Source organism: Epinephelus moara, chromosome 24 (assembly GCF_006386435.1).
Source record: "Epinephelus moara isolate mb chromosome 24, YSFRI_EMoa_1.0, whole genome shotgun sequence".
In the NCBI taxonomy this organism is placed as follows: Eukaryota; Metazoa; Chordata; class Actinopteri; order Perciformes; family Serranidae; genus Epinephelus; species Epinephelus moara.
The window spans coordinates 48,876,081-48,897,764 of NC_065529.1; the positions used below are offsets into that span (position 1 = coordinate 48,876,081).

Genomic DNA, 21,684 nt, shown 5'->3' on the forward strand with positions numbered 1-21,684 from the left:
ATTTTGCAATACAGCTCTTCACCAGTTAAGACATTTGAAAGACACACGGTAGAGCAGACGAGGAAGATGGACGTTATTCATTAGTAGATAAGAAATCACAGCAAGATTAAAGATTAGGAAAAAGACAAAATCTGAGAAAGAGGAGGAAAAGGTTCAGGAAAAAAGCACAAGTTTGAATATCGGTAAGATATTAATTTGTAACCAAACAAGAGGAGGGGAAAACTTCCAGCAGCCATTTGCTTGTTTTAGTGACTCATCACAATACGGACGATGCAGCAGATGAGCTTTGGGGATTTTAGTGTTTGGACAAAATGGTTTCAGTTTTGTGTTTGCAGCAGCTGGACTCAGTGTTGCACAGTTTGTGATTCTGGCAGAAGAACGATGGTTATTACTGAACGTAACTGTGGTGGTTTGAAAGGTGGTGAACACCGACAGTGTCTTTGAAGACAGCGTGGTTTTTTTTGTATCTTAGTTTCTTGAGCTAACAGTGCAGTTTTCATCTTCACCAAGGAAGTGATGCGGATCAAGTTTCAGCACAAACACGCTGATAATGAGGTGAACTCCACAAACAAATATCACCTTTTCCTCATAATTTCCAAATGTTGCACTTGAGGCCTCTGCAACCTTTAACAGTCAAACCTGTCTGATGTGATTCTTGGATGAATTCCTGGTGACAATACTTGTTTCTTCGATTATGGCATTATTTTCATGATCAAATAGGCTTCTGACTTTTTATTGATGAGCTGATTAATCACTTTGTCCATAAAATGTCAGAGAAAAAAAAATCTGTTTGAAGTCAGATTTGTGATTAAATTAATTGGTTTGTTGTTGTAAATGATTAATCAAATATCAAGATAGCTGCTGACTCTTTATTTCTGTTTATCAACTTATCAATTACTCATTGTTGAGGTTTTTTTTTTAATGACTTCACCTAAAGATAAAAATAACATAAATCTTCATGACCACAACGGGTTAATGGGAGCTTCAGCTTTTAATTGGTGCAGGACTGGTGACCAGTACACATTTAAATTTAGTCTCTCTGATGTTTTAGTGCAGCTCACTGCCTCACAGGAAGAGAGGAGGAAGCCATTTCTGTTATTCATTCTTCACATGTGAATGAGCAGCCAGTCTTCAGGGTGTGATGTGAGTCTGGGAGCTGAGAGTGTTGAATTTTACTGTAATGGCACAAGGTAGAACTTTTTTTGGGGGGAGGAAATGACAGGAATCAGATGTGTGCTTACAGTTAGAGATGTGTGATATTGGTTTGTAGCAGAGACTGTATTATAAAGATGGACGACATGACAGCTCCCCAAGAGTGAAGCCAAAACGCCTTGATCGCCCCCTGGTGGCTGGCTGCAGTATAGGTCATAAACCCCGCCCCCTCATGTTAGCAGATGGGACAGGAGCCAACTAAAAAGTCAAAGCACATGTCAGATAAATTTTCATTTCAGGTAGTTATCATCACACTGCTGTGTCTTCAGGTGTTCATTGTTCTGATAAGTTTGGTACTAATTAGATACTGAAGCTATAAAAAGGCTTCATTTTTGTACAGTAGGAGCAAGTGGGGACGCGTCGTCCATCTTTACATTCAGTCAGTGTATCATAAGTGTGAGTGAGCAGTCAGTGCAGATCATGTCAGGAACATGTGTTTGTGTAAAGCAGTCGTGGCTGTGCAGGATCATAGTGTGACGTTAGGCTCACAACACGCTGAACAGGTGAATTAGGACTCTGGGCTTCACACAAGGAACTGGGTGTTTTGGTTTTCATCCGTCTACTTACTGACAGTGGAGACGGCCGCAGAGCGTTGGCGCTCCAGGCCTGAGTGCAGTTGGCCTGCCCGCTGCCAGGAGCCTGTCCTGGGGCAGGGGGCTGGGCTTGGCCCAGGGCAGGGGCTAGTGCTAAAGGAGCGGCCGGCCCAACGCCAGGGCCTGGGGCTTGATTTGGGGCTGGACAAGGCTGGGAGCCCTGTGGTGTGTGGGTGCGGAGGGAGGAGGCATATTAAGGACCCAAAGGGTGGAGCAAAGAATTGTGGGAGATTGAAAGAGAAGGTGAGGGAGGGCAGCCAGGAAAGGTCCAAGGTATAAAAAGGTACATAAAGGAGATAAAAGTCAGATTAAAGCAACTAACAGGAAATGGAAACATCTTAACTACAAGAAAACACTGGATTAGTCTCATCTAAACTACAGAGACGCAACATGTGGCAGTTTCAGCTGTGAAAAAGGAAATTACTTAAACAAGGAAAGCACATCAACTTTACCATGAGATGATTCTTTAAAGAAAATAAATAAACAATGAAGAACAAAAACCTAAAAACAAAGCATTTTGTAGACATCTGTAGAGTCTGGAGTCTGTGTGTGTGTGTGTGTGTGTGTGTGTGTGTGTGTGTGTGTTTTCTCACCTGTGTGAAGATGAGGGTCTCTGAGTTGCGGCTGTCTAGGCTGAGGACGAAGCGGATCGACTGAAACAGTTCCTGGATGCTGGTGCGAAACTGCTCCTCCTCCATACCACAAGTGGCCCGAGAGTAAAGGATGCGAGACTGGACGATGAACTTAAACAGATACTCCAGAGCCTGAAGATGGACGTTTGTGTGTGTGTGTGTTTTGAGAGACAGAAACAAGGAAGCACAAAATAAATATTTTATTTTCATAAAAGCATCTCTATGTTGAGCTTTCCTTATCGTTTTTACTTGTGTTATTCAAATTGTCATCATTTCATTCCAGAAAGACTTAAAAACTTTCAAGGAATACTTCACCTGCCGAATTATCATTTTAATATCAGTCACTCATCTGGTGTTTCGTTGAATTGGAAAATTCAAGAATCAAAAACCTTAGAAACTTCTTGATGGACTGAGGTCAGTGTGGTCCACATTTAACAACAGCAAAACTATATCAAAACATCCTTTTACAAACTCTCACACAACTCATAATCCAAGTCTCATTTATCCAGTCATATTCTCAATACTTCCAAAACATGTGTATTTTTGCTAATACCTTACTATTTAACACCCTTACCACATAAACAATCTCATGCATGGACGAGTAGCGCACCTTCACTGTTCATACAGAAGTGTTTTAAAGAGTAATTTTTCATGACAGTGCATGTGTTTGCGAAGTAGAGCTCTGATTTTCTGCTGGAGCAGAGAGCCGTTTGTAAACTGATGAACTGATATAGTTTTGCTGTTGTTACAATGTGGACCCTACTGATTTCAATTCATCAAGAATTTTCGTTTTTAAAAAAAATAAAAAATAATAATCGTCATTCACCGTAAAGGCATGGAAGAAAAACACTTCATGAAACATGGAGGTGAGATATTCCTTTAAACATTTACCTGAAAATTTTAATATACACCCATTTTAGAACAGAGACAGAGGTTTAAGTGTGCACTGTTCAAACTTTATTGAACAAACAGTCTTGTTTAACTAGGACTACCGACTCGTGGTTGTGTGACATCTGCGAAGCCTCCATGAAACATCTATGTCAGTGAAAACATGGATGCTTCACACACAGAAGATCTATACAATCAGCACAGTTTCAAGATTAGAGTCACCAATTCAGTATCTGACCAAATGTCTCCCCTTCTGTTCCTGAGATATGACGCTGAGTAATGGACAGAAAAGTGTTTTTGCAGAATATTATGATGTCACAGTGAAGCTGACCTTTTACCCATTTAATATAAAATGTTATCACATCCACAATTTATCCAGTTAGACATTTATCTGAAATGTTGTCCAAATTACCGTGTGAATTCTTGAGTTATGGCCCAAAAAATGATTTGTGAGGTCACAGTGATCTTGACCTTTGACCTTTCGCCATAAAGGTCTAAGCAGCTCATAGTTGATCTCAAGTGGCCGTTTGTGCCAAGTCTAAAGAAATTTCCTCAAGGCGTTCTTGAGATATTGTTTTCACAAGAGTGGGACAGACAGACGGATGGATGGACGACCCAACAATAATGCCTCCAGTCATGATTGTTGCCGGCGTGGAGGCAAATTAAATATGAACAATTCGTTTTCACTTTACATCATCAATATGTTTTAAGAGTAGATATGATTGTTTTCTTAAGCATAAATATTTAATTTGAATATAATCACTCTGTTCTAATGAGCTCAGTATAACATGAGTAGAATTACTTAACTAATTGTTAATTTTGCTTTTCTTTGACATATGATTATTTAAAAATGTTGGTTGAAGCAGATTAAAGCTAAATAAAGCTGTCTTTAATTTCCTCAAAGGGTGAACAAGAGCACAGTTTGTACAAGACGGAGACAAACAGATACAAGTTAAAACTCAGCGGACATGGACGCAGACAAACTTGTTAAAATATGGATAAAAAACTCAGATCTGCGCCCACAGCTGCAGCATGTGTCAAAACTATCCTCAATAATTCACACCGTCCACTTTAACATGACAGTGTGACCCATTTGAGACGAGTGTTTGAGTCTGATAAATAATTTAAGGTGCTGTTAAATGGTACATTCTCTACATCAGCTTCTATTCTGAGCTCTGCCTACAATAATACTGATGCAATGGTGAAAATGGTGGAGTCAGCCTTGTGTTGCAGGCTGCGTGAGGACATTCAGTGGGAAGAATTACCAAGGTGTAAAGATGTTGATAAAGCCCTTTGGTTTTCACTTAAAAACTCTGTGAAGATAAATCACTGAGGCAGGGTAGAATATCTGCAACTTCTTGTTTGTGAAAGCCAAAGGGAATAAAGGAAACACACTAGGAGAGAAAACCAGTGATTCATTACCCAAGTTAGAGCATTTCTGTTTTAATATTATAAAATGTCTTTAGCCGGAACAAATGTCTCTTTTTTCTCTACTTAATGAAACATAAAATCACCATATTTGTAAAAAGTGAACACATATGGAAAACATAATCGCATTAAAAGTTTTAAAAGTATAACTATGATTTAATGTGCAGACATTTACATGAGTAATTCATCTCCTCATACTGAGTTCATAAGTAGTTTTCCTGCAGTCTGTGGATATATAAGGTAAAGTGCAATGCAGGGGAAGGTATTAAACATTGGGACACTAATTAATGGACACAGTATAAACTATGATTTAATGTGGAACCATTTCGCTCTTCCTAATTTTCATATATGTATATATATATATATATAATGTTACAATGTCAGACATTCATATTAAAAGTGGCCAAAGTTTTAAATAATGAGGTAAATGTAAGTGAAATTAATCCCTGTGAGCAAAAACTTCAGGCTTCAGTTGGTTCTGAATTCTCTGTTTGCAATGTTTTTTTCTGCTTTGGCTACAAGTTGACGTCAGCTTATTACTGATTTATTTTTATGGTCATCAGCTCTCAGCACGCTGCTGTAAGTGTTTATATTACATACACTGCTACATGTAGCTACATGCTAACACCAGGGAAACGTAATACTGGTCACGGATGTTGTTAATTTCTCCTAGTTTTGGAACATATTCCTGCTATAAGATTTCCAGTTGTGTTTGAGGGTGATTTTTAATGGAAAAAGTGTTGCTATTCTTCGATACAGTCGTTCCGCGGCTGCAATGATGGTGTAGAAACGCCGAGATATGGAGGACCCAGAAATGCTGACCAATCAGAGCAAACTGGACATTTTTGAGGGGGGGCTGTAAGGCCCAAATTCCACCGTCTGCGCTCCGGAACGGCAGTGGAGCCAATACGTTTCAATTCTAGTCAATGTGTGTGCTTCCACCGTCTGCGGCTGTGTTGCGTTCCAGCTCTGTCACAGCTGCGGCGCTCCGGAGCCCTCTGCAACAGATACGCAGGACTTCTATTTTTGCCGGATGCCGGAGCACAACGCAGCGATTCAGCACAGAGCAGATCGTGCGGGGCAGGAAGTCGTGCACAGAAACAAAATAAAACATCCGGTTAATTTACAAAATAAAATACACAGTGTTCACGGTGGATCATATTTCCCTGCACTACACCTTGAAAATGTCATAATGGGCGGAGGCAGGCCTGAAGTCAACAGGTCAGAGGTTTTCAGACGTCATTTCACCCTGTTGACACCATGGACGAGGAGATGTTAATCATGGAGGTGCACCCAGATGTCTTCCTACTGCTCCTCTGGTTTTGTGGTTCTGTTTATAGAAACTACATCTTGTTATATCGTGCGATTATACATGAATTCGCGAGATCTTGTGGGTCCTCATGACTCCCGCTTTTCGGCGGAGCTGCACTGCTCCGCACCACAAACGCAGCCAGTGGGTGTTGACGGACGGCGGAGCACGCAGCGAATGACCAACACAGCTGTTCCGCAACAGACACACATCCAGTGGAATTCCGACGAGGCCCAGACTCACCACACAGAGATCAAAGAACTAACAGCTTCAGTCAGTGGCTCTTACCCTCATTGCTTCCTGTATGTGGTCCTGTCTGACCACCTCAGCAGAGCGGTCCATGTACCACTTCAGACAGCGGATCAGCTCCCTGAAACACAACGAACATTTAACTGTGTTAAAAAATTGTGACATGAGACACTTGAGCATTATGTTGCATGGCCAAGATCTAAAAACAGAGTGAGCGAGAGCTTAAATAACACAGCCAAGACCTGTGATATTGTGACCAGCTCTGTTCTGACTGCACTGACAAGAGCATAACTTAAGCTATGGACACTCACTAGTGTGGCTTTTCTTGGACTCACACTGAAGTGGTCATTAATTCACAAATACTACAAACCAGAAATAACAACAAAAGCCCTCCATTTCTCTATTATAGACGGAGACAGTTGGTAAAATGCAAACCACATTAACAAAAGTTTACTTGAGAGAATGATAAAGAACTTCAACATCAGGGCTGTTGGCAGATTTAGAAAATTAAATTTAAGGAGAGCGCATGCCATTTCAGAGGAATGGTATCCTGCAGTGTATTCGACAAAAACACAAACAGACATTCAGACACACACATACTTGCATATCTTTAAAGAGAGTGTATTAGAGGTTAGTTTGTCAGTGCATTGACCACTGGATCGTACAATAGATAGTACAACACTTACTTGTAAGCCAGTGCGCCAGCAAAGTGCTTCTGGATATACGTGTCCATCACCGGCCTGAAGTGGTAATATTTACTGTCCCTGAGGAGGTTTATAATGAACACCTGGCACACAGAGAGGGAGATGTTAAAATAATGATAAACAAATGGGAAACATGAAGCCTTATATGTATGTATCTGGAGAGAAACTTAAAATAATGTTATATTTCTAATATAACAGCATATCTTCATGGTCACCGTGCGAGTATGAGATTCAGTTTGTAACTTTCACTATGATGCTGCAATAAATGAGGTAACAACAAAGTTAAAATAAAGACAAACTTGAACCTAATATTGTTCAGAGTGACACTTGTTTGCAGGTAAATTGTCCAATTAGAGGCCGTGTTCCAATATGTTGTAAATAACCAATCAGTCAGTCAGACTCTATGTGTAGTGTGCTTTACAGATAACAGACATGAAAATGGACTGAAGCTGACAGTGTCTGTTATTGGACTGACTTTAAGAGGATTTCCACTTCTAGTTGGCTCTTGGGAGACTTGTTTAACTCAGGCTCACTCACAAACTACAGAACTGCGAGATCTTAACTTTGTCTTGAGTTATGTTTTTTTGCACACAAACTTACCAATGATTGGAACACCAGTGGTCCATATTTGTCGGTGTTGTCGTCCAAGATGGAGAACAATGTGTCCAGAATGTCTTGGAGAAACTGTCACACATACAGACAGATAGAGTTGCATTTGCTCTGGAAACATTAGGTACTTTTGCTGTGATCAGGTTTGACTGATAAAGGTCAATTCATGTAAAAGCAGATATGAGGGATTTAACCCGAGACCTGTTTGCTGTAGACATGTTGATCTTAGACACGCTGACTATTTAGATTTACTGACTTTGTCTTCATAATTCAATAATTTTGAACATCCTGCACAAGGAGGTAGCTCTAGTGGAGAGAAACTGTCTAAGAAAATGTTTTCAGTGTGTGAGATGTGCTTACACTGCAGTCACACAGTTTCAGCTCCTGACTGTTTATTCACTGTGTCTATCATGTTAATATTTTCAAAACATAGAAATGAGCCATTAAAGTATTCAGGCTAAGAAAACTTCCTCAGTATGAATCTATTACTCCAACATGTGGCTATTTTTGTTACAGACTTTGTTACAGATTTTTGTCAAGCTAAATCTCACCTTGACTATCTCTTCTCCACTGACGTGTCGTAGCCGGCCCAGGATGTCCATGACCCGGTCTGGGTGGGCCTTCCACTTCAGCAGGGCCAGGAGATCCACTGGAAGACAACAAGAATGTCAACTACCAGAAAGACGCACACTAATTGTGGTGGCAGTTTTACTGTGCTCCAAGTTCCTCGGCCACCTAGTCTGCAAGGTATCTCAGTTTTGACTCCAGCTACTGTTAAGTTCAACACTTGTGTGAAGACTCAGCGTGCTCATAGGAGGCAGGAAAAAATCTGAATGAGTTTATCTGAGTAAAAATTTACATGTCCATTATCCAATTTACATATCGCCTGGTCCATTACCAACATGATGTTCCAATTCACTGTTGTCTGTTCTCATCACATACGTTGTAACACAAGCTAAACCCAAGCAGAGTTCACAGCATCTTCCACACACCATGTTCCAAAGATGCTGTTTAAACCATGCTAAACTGCAGTATAAACTTAAATTGTATCGGCACTTGTATAACATGTCATGCCAACATTTAAACATTTGAATCAAATACATATGTGTGTAAATGGTTCTGACACTAGTAGGGCGAATAGGAAAGCTTTATTTGCTTCTTAAATATAGAATCATAAAATGTGTGGGGTTTCCTTGTTGCAGCCTCACCACAATTCCCCTGAATGATAAATACTAGGATACCACTGTGTCACTAAGTTGCACGTTTAAATATACACTGTGCAGTGTTTTTCTAAATCCTTGTCAGTCATCTCGTATGAGCCACTCTCAGTGTGTGGCGGTGTACTTCTCTGCAGAGACTCTGCCCTCTGTCTACTTTTTTCTTATTTTCTTCTCATTTTTGGTGTTTGGGATGTTTATGGGCACGTATCCCCACATCACTCACATGAGGTCAGGGCTTTATACAAGTTAGTGACCAGGTGCCAAGGTGTAAGCAGCAGGCATCCAAGAGACACAGTGCTGAAAAGACTCAAATATAGTGAGGCGAAACGCCAAACAAAAGGCGTTGACTTTTACTTTCATTTTTGCTAGCAAGTATGTTTCTAACAGTAACTGACAACCCTGCATAGTATACCTTTACGCATATGTTTACATAATCACACAGAAAACACACACTCAAACTCTGGCTGTCCCTGGGAAGTAGACTTGTAAAAATGTTGGACCACCTGCGTACCATTCTGAGTGAGCTTTGTGGAGGAGAGCTGTGTGGAGATCCAGAACGTCTCCTTGGCACTGCGCTGGAAGATGAGGCTGGAGGGGATGCTGGGGCAGCTGTTGAAGTCTTCTTTACAGCAGGGCAGGCCCAGGTACAGGGCGTGGTTACTGAAGGTGGTGTTCTCATCACACTGAAGCCAAGAGAAGCCAAAAGGAAGAGGAGGACAGAGACGAACATTTTACCATCAAAGACTTAAAAACAATCCAACAGGAAACACCTGCAACCTCGCAAATCTCAAAAACTAAAACACAACCGGTACATTTGGTACAGCTGCACATATTTGTCAGTGGATTTTTAAAGGTCAATATAATTTTTATAGTTTGGAACAGGGTAAAGCTGATAGCTAGCCCAGCGGCCAATATTGGCTAAACCGAGGATTGAGTCAACCTCTACCCCAAGCCACATTTAATGCCGTAGTTGCAGGATATCCATTTTAAATAATACTGAATTTTGACTATTTAACAGCATGCCGAAAGAACTAGATGAGATTTCATTAAACTTCACGGTCATCTATCTGCAGTGTCATTGTTAACGCCCAGACACACCAAACTGACGTTAAAAAACTAGCGGCAACAGAGGCTGATTGTTGCGTCTCCTCACGTTGCCTGTGTCTTGGCCAAAAAGTTGCATCTGAACACATCACAAACACTACAACAATCTGTGCCTGTGTGAGAGGAAATAACTCTCCATACTAGCAGGCAGTGGTAGTTTAGTAGCTTGAAGGATTCAAGGCGCTAGTTAGCCAGCTAGCTCGTTAACAACACCACAAGAAGAGAAATGGAAGTAGAGAAAGTAAACAAACAGCTTAAGTCAAGAGAGAGTCAGTTAAAAATAAGTTTTCTAATTTTTTCTTTTAGCCATTGAGCTTTTCAGCAGAAACAGCAAATAACTGTTTGTGTCATTATTTGCTTGGACAAGGTAAATATCCTTTGTTCTTTCAACATAGCTAAACTTCAAATCACAGTGATTTTATTCACCAACGGGCTCCACTGTCTCTGATGCCAACTCATAAGGGCTGTCGAGGGCCAACGGCACAGAACACAGCGCTAAAACTAGGGCTACGGATGCTCACCGACGGCTTGACAATGACCAACTGTTGACTGTCAGCTTGGTTTGTCAGGGCCCTTACACTCCAAAATAAGTTCTTTAGTAAAAACTGCTCCAAATACAAACAGAAGACAAACATCAGAAGGCTGTGTGTTGGACACAGTTGTCATGGTCTTATTATGGTGGTTTAACTGGTGGAAGTGAAATGTCACTGACTTTGCTGGTCAAAGAGAAGGCTAGTGTTCCCTTAAAGGATATGGGCAGATGTTACTTTGTGTAAACTTCATAGCTGTTCAAGAAAATTGTATGGTCATGTGGTTTGATAACACTAACACCACAGAATAAATATCCAGAAGAAGCATCCTTTCCAACATTGCTGAAAACCTTCACCCACTTCCCCAAGACACTCTGCAAGGACAAAAGGGTGGTAGGTCACTTTGTGGTAAAGCTCTGTGATTAGTAACAAGAAAGCATTAAGGGGGCAAACAGGGAGGCAAACAGTGCAGCACTGACTCTGCAACTGTGTCCCACCTTGTAAACGTAGAGTTCATGGCTCTCGTCTGAAAGAGTGGTTCCATCCTCCCTCATCAGAGGAGTGAAGGAAAAACCAAACAGCTTCTTCTCTCCTTTGTCTTTTGCTGCAGAGTGAGTGGAAATGTGACAGGAGACAAAGACATACAGTTAGAGACTGAAAGATACAGGGACTTCAGAGTGAGGCAAAGTTTCTACTGGATTTGCTTTAATTGCTTGACTCTTTGCACAGATGTCTTTGGTCAGTAAGTTCTATTCCAGTGAAGATGAAACTTCACTTTATGAGAAACTTCACAATCATATGGAAAGAACCAATTTATTTCTTAATTAAGTCGTGAAAAGACGAGCAGAGTTGCATCCATCTCACATTGTTAATCTTCTTTTCACTGACATAATTGGGCCATGGGCCACGTCTTTGCATTAAGTCTATGTATAAAAAGTTATCATTAAACTCTACCATCACTGTGAATACTACAGTAGCAGTAGTTACTCACTGGAGCAGTGTCTGAACTCAAAGCGCAGGTGGGACCCTCTGAAGCGGTCAATGGGAATTGGCAGTTTAATCACCTCGCTCCATCGAGGGCTGTTGTTGTGGTAGAGCACGAAGGAGCGGTGCTCCGGCATGTTGGGCTCACCTGAACCAAGGCTGATGCAGTCCTGCAGGAGGAGGCAGAGAGAGACATTACTTTGCATGTAAACCGAACTGCACCAGACATGCCAACAGGCCCGGAGTGGCTAATCGGGAGGACCGGGACAATACCCGGTGGGCTGGTCTGACGTTTGGGCCGCGAGGGCCGGTGCTCAGTTTTTTTTTTTTATTGGACCGGTGTTCAGTTATTTTTTTTATTGGGCCGGTGCTCAGTTATTTTTTTTATTGGGCCGGTGCTCAGTTATTTCTTTTCTATGGGCCAGTGTTCAGTCATGGCACTTGGTATCACGTATGCTGCTACCGCTGTCCCTGGGCCGCCTCCACTGGCAGCTCTTTGATTTTTTTTTTTTTTGGCTCGCTCACAACCCAAAGTGACGCCTTAGCTGTGCGCATTCGGTGCGACACGATTGTTTTTTTGTCCGGCCCACAGCTCCACGGACCTGCTTCTCCCTCTGCTATTGTGTCAGATTTCAGTTCCCCCTCGGGCTGTGTCTCTCCTACTGTTTCCCACGGAGCTCTGCCCCGTTTGAAAGGTGAAGGAAGTCCATATGTGGAAAGACGTCTCCTCCGAGATGTAGAATGTGTATTATAGAAGAAAAACACACATTTAAGGACTGCTGACTTGTATCATCAGAACAGACATGTCCTGTGATTTTCAGCCTCCTTTCATATTTAATAGAGGGGGGACAATACCTGACAGTAATATTCTCAGCCGTCAGGATGTGCCTGCTGTAAAGGGTGAATATAATCATAGAAGGCTGAAAATCACAGGACATGTCTGTTCTGATTATACAAGTCAGCAGTGTAAAGCTCAAGCATGTGGGGGCCTCCTTTTATATTTAATAGAGGAGGGGACCGTATCTAAAACTACAGCTTTCAAGATGACCCCCGCCACAGGCCTTTGCCACCTTGGTCTCGAAAAAACCCTGAGAGATAGTGTTATTAGAGAGTGCAACACTTTTTATTTATCAGCAGCATCAGCTTTTCAACATTCAGCATTCCCACCAGAATTTCTTCAGAAATTGCCTTCACTTGTAATTATTATTAAACATACACATTACATTATACTGCTTCATATATACTGTACATGTAGTGAGGGTGTGTAGCAGCAAAGCTTCCCAACCTTTAGGATCTCTCCATCAGCGTACAGCACATAAACAGTGACTTCAATGTTCTTCTGAACGCTCTTCCCTCCTCTTTCAAAGTCCCCTCGCTCCAGGGTCAGGTACAGGTCGTTACGGATGTCACCTGGGGAGCAGGATGGAGACATTGCAAAATAATTAACAAACAAATATGTATTAATTTTTTAATCCAAATCATAATAAGTCTGACAAACACCGTAAACTGTGTTAAACTGTGATGTTGGACTGTAAAAAGTGAAACGTGACCTTATACCCAACGCAGAGCTGGATATTCTGGGTATGTAGTGTCCACAAACACAGATGGAGGCACACACAGCGTGTCAACTCACACACACATTAAAGCTGAATACCTCTGACATACACAAGACTAATGACCTGTGTTAACGTGTGTGGATTCATTTATCATCTCAGCTTGTCCTTATAGAGGAGATGTCACCATTAATGTTTAAAGATGGGAGTTAAATGCTCACTCCATCACTGCCTGAGGGGACGCTATACGTGTGTGTGTGTGTGTGTGTGTGTGTGTGTGTGTGCCATGCATTGTTAATGTATGTGAGAGAGGTGTAGATAACAATGCAGTCTGACTGTTTTGGAGGGCAGTTTGAGGGTAAATGTAAATCTCTTTGGTTCTGAGGAGGATTTCTCTCTCTATGATTTTAAGTATTCACCATCAGCACTTACACAGAAAATAAAGTAATGTATCTTTAAGAAACCGTCTGATCTGTCAGCGTCATGCTGCTGTCACATTATCCTTTCATGCTAGAGGAGTAAATATATTTGACATGTTTGTGGTGAGGTGGTGTAGGGGTGGAGGCTGCATGCAGTGTTAATTTATTATTCAATAATATTTTTTTAAAAGGAGAGGGTGCTTGTTTGAGATTGCTGAGATTAGATTGCTATTGATGTGGTTATTCGATTACTTGTGCACTTAATTTGTATGTCAGTATTTGCTGAACGTACAGAGTAACTGCAGCCCAACCTATACTTTTCTGTTTACCATTCAAAATGGGTAAAATCATATTTCCTTGAAGACCTGTGTGCAGTGTGTATCCCTTTGCTCAGCACCCCGTTGCCCTGCTGTCACTCTCTCTGTTTATCATGACACTACTGGTGAGGGAGTGTGAGCTCTGTGCAGTGACACAGTGATGGGCCAAACTGTTAGCATCACATGGCTAACATTACCTAACAATTATGAACGGGTCTAACAACAGGGTCGAGCCGTTGATATCGATGTTAGTTTGTTACTGGGCAGATGTTGAGCTGACCAGGAAGAGAGCGGTCCTTCAGCGCTGTGTCTAACCTTTGTAATGGCAGCAACAGAAAGTTTCCTATGTTAACTTTGAATTCATGCTTTAATAGGCTGATTGAAGCCTGGCTGTTCAGTAAATTAATTATAGATTGCACTTGTATTATGTTGTGTTCCAATTTTGATTCCTATTCTTATTTCATATATGTATCTTTTGCGAGTGTACTCTTCAGTATTTAATTTGAGTACTGAAATATAAACATTACTTAAAATGCCCATCCCAAATGTGTGATCTTGTTCCACAGACACCACAGCATCCACACACAAACACAGACGTGTTTGCCTTATTCGTGGCTGACATGTTTCAGAGTGTCTTCATCAGGTTACAGCCAAATAGAAACGTGGACGTTAACCTAACCAGGAAACTAAACCACAGTTCCGAAACAGGAAAAACATGTTTTCATTTTCAGACAAAACAAAAAAACAATCTAACCTGTACATCTATTTCTTTTTTAATTTAAATGTATGCCTTCTTAAAAACCCATGTAGCCTATCAGCTTTACAATAATATTGCTTGTTTGTGAATTTGCTGGAACTCCAGGGTCTTGTCCTTATTGTACATGTCTGCTCTGTTTTGTTACAATCAAAAAACTACAAATCTTCTCTCAGAGAGCGAGTGATTCTGGTTCGAAACAATATAATAATAACAACAATTTCACATATAATATTTTCACAGTGACACACAACAGTTTCTCGTGACACAGACAAACTTGAGGAAGTTTAAAGGTTGTTTGTAATATTTAGTTATGAGGGAGGAAACATTTACATTTCGTCTGTCCGTCCTGGAAGAGGGATCCCTCCTCAGTTGCTCTTCCTGAGGTTTCTACCGTTTTTCTTCCCCGTTAAAGGGGTTTTTTTGGGGAGTTTTTCCTTATCCGCTGCGAGGGTCATAAGGACAGAGGGATGTCGTATGCTGTAAAGCCCTGTGAGGCAAATTGTGATTTGTGATATTGGGCTTTATAAATAAAATTGATTGATTGATTGATTGATTGATTTACTGAAGCGCATCTCTTTTCATTATCTCTTATTTGTTTAGTGCCTGTGAACAGCTGATAGCATTTGGATTAATTAAGTATAATTTAAATTCACAGGTACAGTAAGTTGTGTCTGTCAAGGTTAATTTCATAAACCAAGATAGTACATAAAGACGAAATGAGTAATTCAGTGGACTGAAACTGTAGACTTAAACATGTTTCACCACTCAGCCAAAAAAAATCTTTACTCCTGAACTGAAACATTCCTCCTCTTGAGGAATCTCTTGACTCTCCTCTTGACTCTCATTCCACAAACAAATGAACTGAGGCGGACCCCTCTTCAGTACACGTGGCTGTCTCACCTGGCATGATGACATCAGGGAAGCCCAGCTTGCGTGTCATGGCCACCCCCCTGCTGAAGATAAGTGGGTTCTCCCTGCGGACCTGCTCCATGTCGCCCCTCAGCAGCTGCAGAGAGATGATCAGACCTGCAGGGATGGATGGAGAAATTCACTCGCAGCTTAGTTAGTCAGGACATTTCTCCTGTATCACTGAACACATGTGTGATTACTGTCATGACTACAGAGACCGGCTTTTCTTTGAGTGTGTTTAGGTTTATCTATTGCATCAGGAAGCCTTAAAGTGATGATAGCTTTGATGTTTTGAAACTTTGACCTGAGCTCCTTCTCAAACTGAAGGCACAATGAGTCGACCTTTGATTCTCTACGTGAACCTCACTGGGCCTGACCTGACCTGCTAGGTTCGGGCCGAGCTGGGCTGGAATGTTTTTAAAATTCCCTTGGGCTTGAATCAGGTCAGGTTTGCGAAAGTTTCCTATTTATTGTAATTTTTTTATGTAGACCTTGTAGTATGCGTAATGTCATGAGTAATGTTATGGGCTGTGTTGCCATCAACTGATCACAACCCTGGCCACTCAATGAGAAGCAACGTCATACAATACTCAAGTGTGTTGGGGGGGGGGGGTCGGGGTTGCTCCGCTGCTCGAAATGACTCCAGACGTGTGCTCGTAGATTTTATGTCACTTTATGTCACTTTATGTCGTTCTGTGTAAGTTTTTGACAAGTCATATGCAAGATAAGAATGTTGACTATTAACCTTGCAACTTGGGCGATCTTGATCTTCCTCGTGTGCCCTGCATTTGGATGTTTTGAGAGACGCAGAGATCAGCTTGCAACTCACCCAGAGCAGCGTGTGTATTCACGCTGCAGACTGCTGGAGCTCAGGCCGGCCAGTACTAATGAGAACCTGCGTTTGATCTCCCTCCTTATTGATGTCCCTCACCATCTTTTGTGAGCACGTCAAAGACGGATTTCCATTGCTTCTTGCAAGGGACTATAAAGGTTTTCTGATTCTGATTCTGATCTCTATGTAATATATATGGCATATGACAGTTTTTGGGCTGTGCTGAACATTCAGTAGGAGAAGGTGCATGTCGGAGATCGTATCATGAATATCTGTTACCACACTGAAAACACTGAAGTTGACCTTAGCTTGTAATAAATGAGAGTTTTTGCTGATATCCAATATATAACAACTGATCTGGCCGATAACCCGATACCGATATATCCATATCCATATCCGCACCTAATTTTAGTGATCATCAAGTCTCTTCTGTAGTGGAATTAATATCATATTATGCATGCAACTCTCATTGTGATATTAAACACAATGCTTTTCAAAGTATGTAATATTCATTCATTATGCAGAATAAGATTGGGCCTGATGTTTAGGGTCTGATCACAGCTCTGTGAGTGAGTACCTGAGCTACAAAGCACAGCACATCTTTATTATTTGATAACCTGAACAATACGTGTTAATACATTTCCGTTCTGAAATAAGCTCACAGCCGCAGGTGAGAATAACCACATTTACAAAGTGCATGAAAACACACAGGGCAGAGGAAGCTGACAGTTCCCTGCAGTGACACCAATTAAGACAATTTTCTAGCTGATGTCAAGTGCTGACATGCATGTGTCAGTCAGAGTGTGTGCTGCTCTCCAAACTGCTGCTGGGAGGCATGTGTGTTTGCTTTGTGACTGACTTTATGACTTCGGTTTTTATGTGTCTAACTGCGTTTATTAGTGTTTGTAAAGCTGTCGATTAAGTGCCTTTTCACTTAATAATGCAGTAACACAAATACTGTTGCACTTCTTGTTCCTAAAATCAACAAACCTCTGTGCCATGTGCTCTAACAGAGGTAACAAGGTGACTTTTTTGTTACTAGGAAAAAAATACACACAGTTACAGATCTGCACAGACTTGGCAACAAGAGAGGCTGATAAAATCACACACACACACACACACACACACACACACACACACACACACACACACACACACACACACACACACACACCGTGTCTGTCTTACCGTAGTTGGTGCTAGGAGCTGTGTATTTAGTGCTGGACTTGCGGATGATGTTCTCGTGGATCTGGTACCATTCGTTCTCATTGTTACACCTGGAGAACAACAACAAATCTCAGCTCTTATTAAGCAGAAACATTTTGTGTCACTCATGTTTTTAACAGAAATAAAAATCAAGGAAAGGCACAATTAAGAACATGACTGTCTTAGAGTAGATCATCCTATTTGAAACATATGACATAAATAAGAGTATTAAAAGGCTGATTCATGCTCATGTGGAGGAGAATGCAACAAAGTGCATACAGTTTATATGAAGTGTATATGAGCCACAAGGCAACAGAGGGACAAGCTGGAATGTGAAGCAACATAGATGACACGGCAGCTTCTCCGTCCTGAAGGAAGAAGAGCGACTGGGTGAGACTGCAGTAGTTGATATGGTGTCACTGACATGTAAACAGTTTTCAGTCACATCAACATCACAGGCAGGAGGCCCGAGGTAGTCAGAGAGGATGTGTAACCACCCAAGGAGCCTGAACCATCCTCAGGAGTTCAGCTAAGGTCAGGAGCCTGAACCATCCTCAGGAGTTCAGCTAAGGTCGCTGTGAGGCATCAAACATACACACACACGCACGCACGCACGCACGCACGCACGCACGCACGCACACACGCACGCACGCACGCACGCACACACGCACGCACGCATGCACGCACGCACAGTTACATCATGTTTTGACTGTGAGCACTGTAAGGCTCCTGCAGGCAAGTCTTCAGAAGTTTCAGCCTAGGGGGATTCCCAGTGTGTGTGTGTGTGTGTGCGTGAGATTGAGAGAGGAATGTGCTGACGGCATTATAAGACCGCAGAGTCGACTCTGAGACAACACAGCTGAAGTGGCTGTCTATAGCTCATGGGGACTCTCTCCCTCCTCCCTCTCCTTTACATAGTACAATGTCAGAGTGAGAACACAATAATATGAGGGTGAAGTGTTACATGAGGTGAAGAATAAAACCAAAAAAGGAAGAGAGAAAGGAAAAGGTCAGTGGTATGTAAGGATATGAGGGCTGTACCTCAAAGACAGTTCAACGGAGCCAGGCTCTCTTTATCTGAGCTGGGCCAACAAACCCTAAAGCCTCAGTCAGAGATAACACGTAACACAAAGGTGGTTATAAACTTGCTCTGTTAAGCCAGGCTTTCTTCGGCAGTTTCCTTTGCATGTCCACATAAAACAAGTCATCCATCCATTTTCATCCGCTTATCCAGGGTCGGGTCTCGGGGGCAGCAGGCTGAGCAAAGCACTCCAGACATCCGTCTCCCCAGCAACACTTTCCAGCTCCTCCTGGAGGACCCTGAGGTGTTCCCAGGCCAGGCGAGATATGTAATCCCTCCAGTGTGTTCTGGGTCTGCCCCGGGGCCTCCTACCAGTGGGACGTGCCCGGGACACCTCTAACAGGAGGCGCCCAGGAGGATCCTGATCAGATGTTGAACCACCTCAACTGACCCCTTTCGACGCGAAGGAGCAGCGGCTCTACTCCGTGCTCCTCCCCCTATCTCTAAGGCTGAGCCCAGACATCCCACGGAGGAAACTCATTTCAGCTGCTCGTATCCGCGATCTCATTCTTTCGGTCACTACCCAGAGCTCATGAGCATAGGTGAGGGTTGGGACGTAGATGGACCAGTAAATTGAAAGCTTTGCCTTCCGGCTCAGCTCCCTCTTCCCCCCGACGGACCGTTGCAGCGCCAGCATCACTGCAGAAGTAACCCACACCGACCCGCCAATCCATCTCACGCTCCATTCTACCCTCACTCGTGAACAAGACCCCAAGATACTTGAACTCCCTTGCTTGAGGCAGTAACTCTCCCCCAACCCGGAGAGGGCAAACCACCGGTTTCCGACAGAGAACCATGGCCTCAGACTTGGAGGTGCTGACTCTCATCCCAACTGCTTCCCACTCGACCGCAAAATGCATACTGGGGGTCATGGCATGATGGAGCCAACAGAACCACATCATCTGCAAAAAGCAGGGATGCAATTCTGAGGTCCCCAAACCGGAGCCCTTCCTCCACCCGGCTGCGCCTTGAGTCAAGTCAAATGGTGTGCTATGCACATCATTTGAAATAATAAACTGTATGCCACCTCCTTCCACCTTTATAGATTAGCCTTTTAAAAAGTATTACAGTTAAAAAAAACCTATTAATTCAGTTAATGTGAGGGAAGCATGCTGAAAGAAAATTACTTATTTGGTGTAAATGCTGAAAGCACTATAGTTAGTTTGAAAGGCTGGTTGGATAATTGATCAGTCGATCCTAATGAGAGCAGCAGCTGCTGCAGAGGCGAGTGAATCAAACTTTTAGACCCAGCACAATAAAAGGTTAAGTTTCTCTTTCACTGCGCCTGATGTTCTGCTGCTCCGTCTGTTCCCAGAGTTGCTCTCCGCTTCAAGAATGTGGTGCAATGAACGATCCAGCTCCAAAAATAAAAATGAATAAGTGGCTGCAGATGTTGCTCTGTGGCGGGCCGCCATAAATGAATGAATGAATGTGTAGGACACCCCGAAGAAAGAAAACAAACATTCTGTGAGTCCACAAAATCAGTCCTCCATTTGCCAGACTTTATACCCTCTGACATCACAAGTTTGAGACTTACCCTCTCTGTTTTCTGGCTTTGAGAGAGGGTAGATCGTGTTCACAAATATGGACTGAACCAGAGGTCATGGACATCACATCCAGATACTCTTAATTTAGGTGTTGTTCCCCTTTAAAAGACAGCCACTTTCATAGGACGTAAAACTCCAACTTCAGACTCAACATACCTCGCTAAGCCACTCATCTCTCTTCATGGTACAGCTCGATGATGAAAAAATATGATACATCACCCTCTTTATTGACTCTCCTCACTGACCTTTAATCTTTTGGCCATCCTCTCTCTCTAACTCTTTATATCACATTCATTTTAACAAGCTTCACTCCGAACTACTTTTCCTCGCTGCCCTAAAATGTTCAGCTTGTGACAAAAGCTCTCCTTCTGAAAGGAAAATAGAGCCCTGTGTGTACGTGTGTCTCCTTTACAGTGAAGATGTTTGTGAGATGAATCATGAATTCCTTCTTGCTTCTCAGTTCGTACTTGTGAACTTGCAGTTCTCCTTTCTAAAGCTACGAACTAGAGATCTGACCCTTGTGTATATAAAATGAATGGAGTTATGATTTTATGAACCTGTTTCTCTGTGAGTTCTTGCTGCCAGAAAATCTTTAATGTCTGGTTAGTACCTGCTGGTAGTGCAACGGTATCAGATCTGTTTTGGTGTGGTGACTGTGTTGTGTGTCAGTTTAGTGTTGAATAACTTCAGCCTGAAAGTTAATTAGGCTAGAAGTAAAGTTTTTCAGAAGTCAGAAGGAAGCTGGTTATAAATAAACTTCAGTTCCTGTGTGGAAAACTACCAGGAGAAACTCTTATACTCTTAATACCTATAAAATCATGACAATCATGTTAAGTAAAAAAATCAAGATAGACACAGAATTATAAACAACGTAATCATATAATAAATCATAATGCGTACATGTGTGTGTGTGTGTGTGTGTGTGTGTGTGTGTGTGTGTGTGTGTGCACGGCCACATACGTGTAGACTTTCAGGACAAAGTCTTTCTCCTCTTTGAGCTCTGAGATGGTCTGCAGCACGTCGCTCATGGCCAGGACAGCACAGCCGTACGGCCGACGGTACTGAACATGTGGAGGACCCTTCTTACTGTCATTCAACAGCATACGACCTGCAACAGGAAGTGTGTGTGGTGGTGTGTTATAAAGCGAGAAATATTCAATATAGACAAGAATCCACATTCATTCTGCAGCGTACAAACATAAACTTGTTTCTAAATTGGAATCTAACAGTCTAAAAAGCTGAAACCTTGGCCTTAATAACAGGTCGTATTTGATTTAGTCTCCTTTTATAAATGATGACTCATAGTCTAATGTAGAGGCAGTACTCAAATTTGACCCGTGAACTCAACTCTTCCCTCACAGTCTCAACAAAAACAAATTCAACTTAACAAAGTCAGGGCTGATTGTGTAACATTGTGTTGGTGTTGCAGATTTTTCTGTGTCCCACTGAATAGAGGGTTCCCACGCACTTTTACCAACAAATTTTCAAAACTTTACCAGAATTTTTCTACAATATTTTATCACATTTCCATGACTTTATTTAAGCAGTTTAAAATGGGTGGGCCTATAGAGCAAGTCCTCCCCTGTACAAGTAGATCCATG

The 21,684-nt window shown here is 42.1% G+C and overlaps 1 protein-coding gene across 1 annotated transcript in view; it reads right to left on the reverse strand.

The window, feature by feature from the left end:
* The window catches only part of LOC126385738 (dedicator of cytokinesis protein 3-like), a 305,180-nt gene that overhangs the window by 39,556 nt on the left and 243,940 nt on the right, over positions 1-21,684 (reverse strand). The window contains exons 12-23 of the mRNA XM_050037648.1: positions 21,044-21,191; positions 17,438-17,526; positions 15,409-15,534; positions 12,748-12,872; positions 11,470-11,632; positions 10,976-11,082; positions 9,356-9,527; positions 8,176-8,273; positions 7,616-7,699; positions 6,998-7,098; positions 6,351-6,432; positions 2,399-2,569 (exon numbers count right to left, since the gene is read on the reverse strand). Of these exons, the coding sequence (XP_049893605.1) occupies positions 2,399-2,569; positions 6,351-6,432; positions 6,998-7,098; positions 7,616-7,699; positions 8,176-8,273; positions 9,356-9,527; positions 10,976-11,082; positions 11,470-11,632; positions 12,748-12,872; positions 15,409-15,534; positions 17,438-17,526; positions 21,044-21,191 (1,466 nt within the window). The remainder of the gene's footprint in view (positions 1-2,398; positions 2,570-6,350; positions 6,433-6,997; positions 7,099-7,615; positions 7,700-8,175; positions 8,274-9,355; positions 9,528-10,975; positions 11,083-11,469; positions 11,633-12,747; positions 12,873-15,408; positions 15,535-17,437; positions 17,527-21,043; positions 21,192-21,684) is intronic.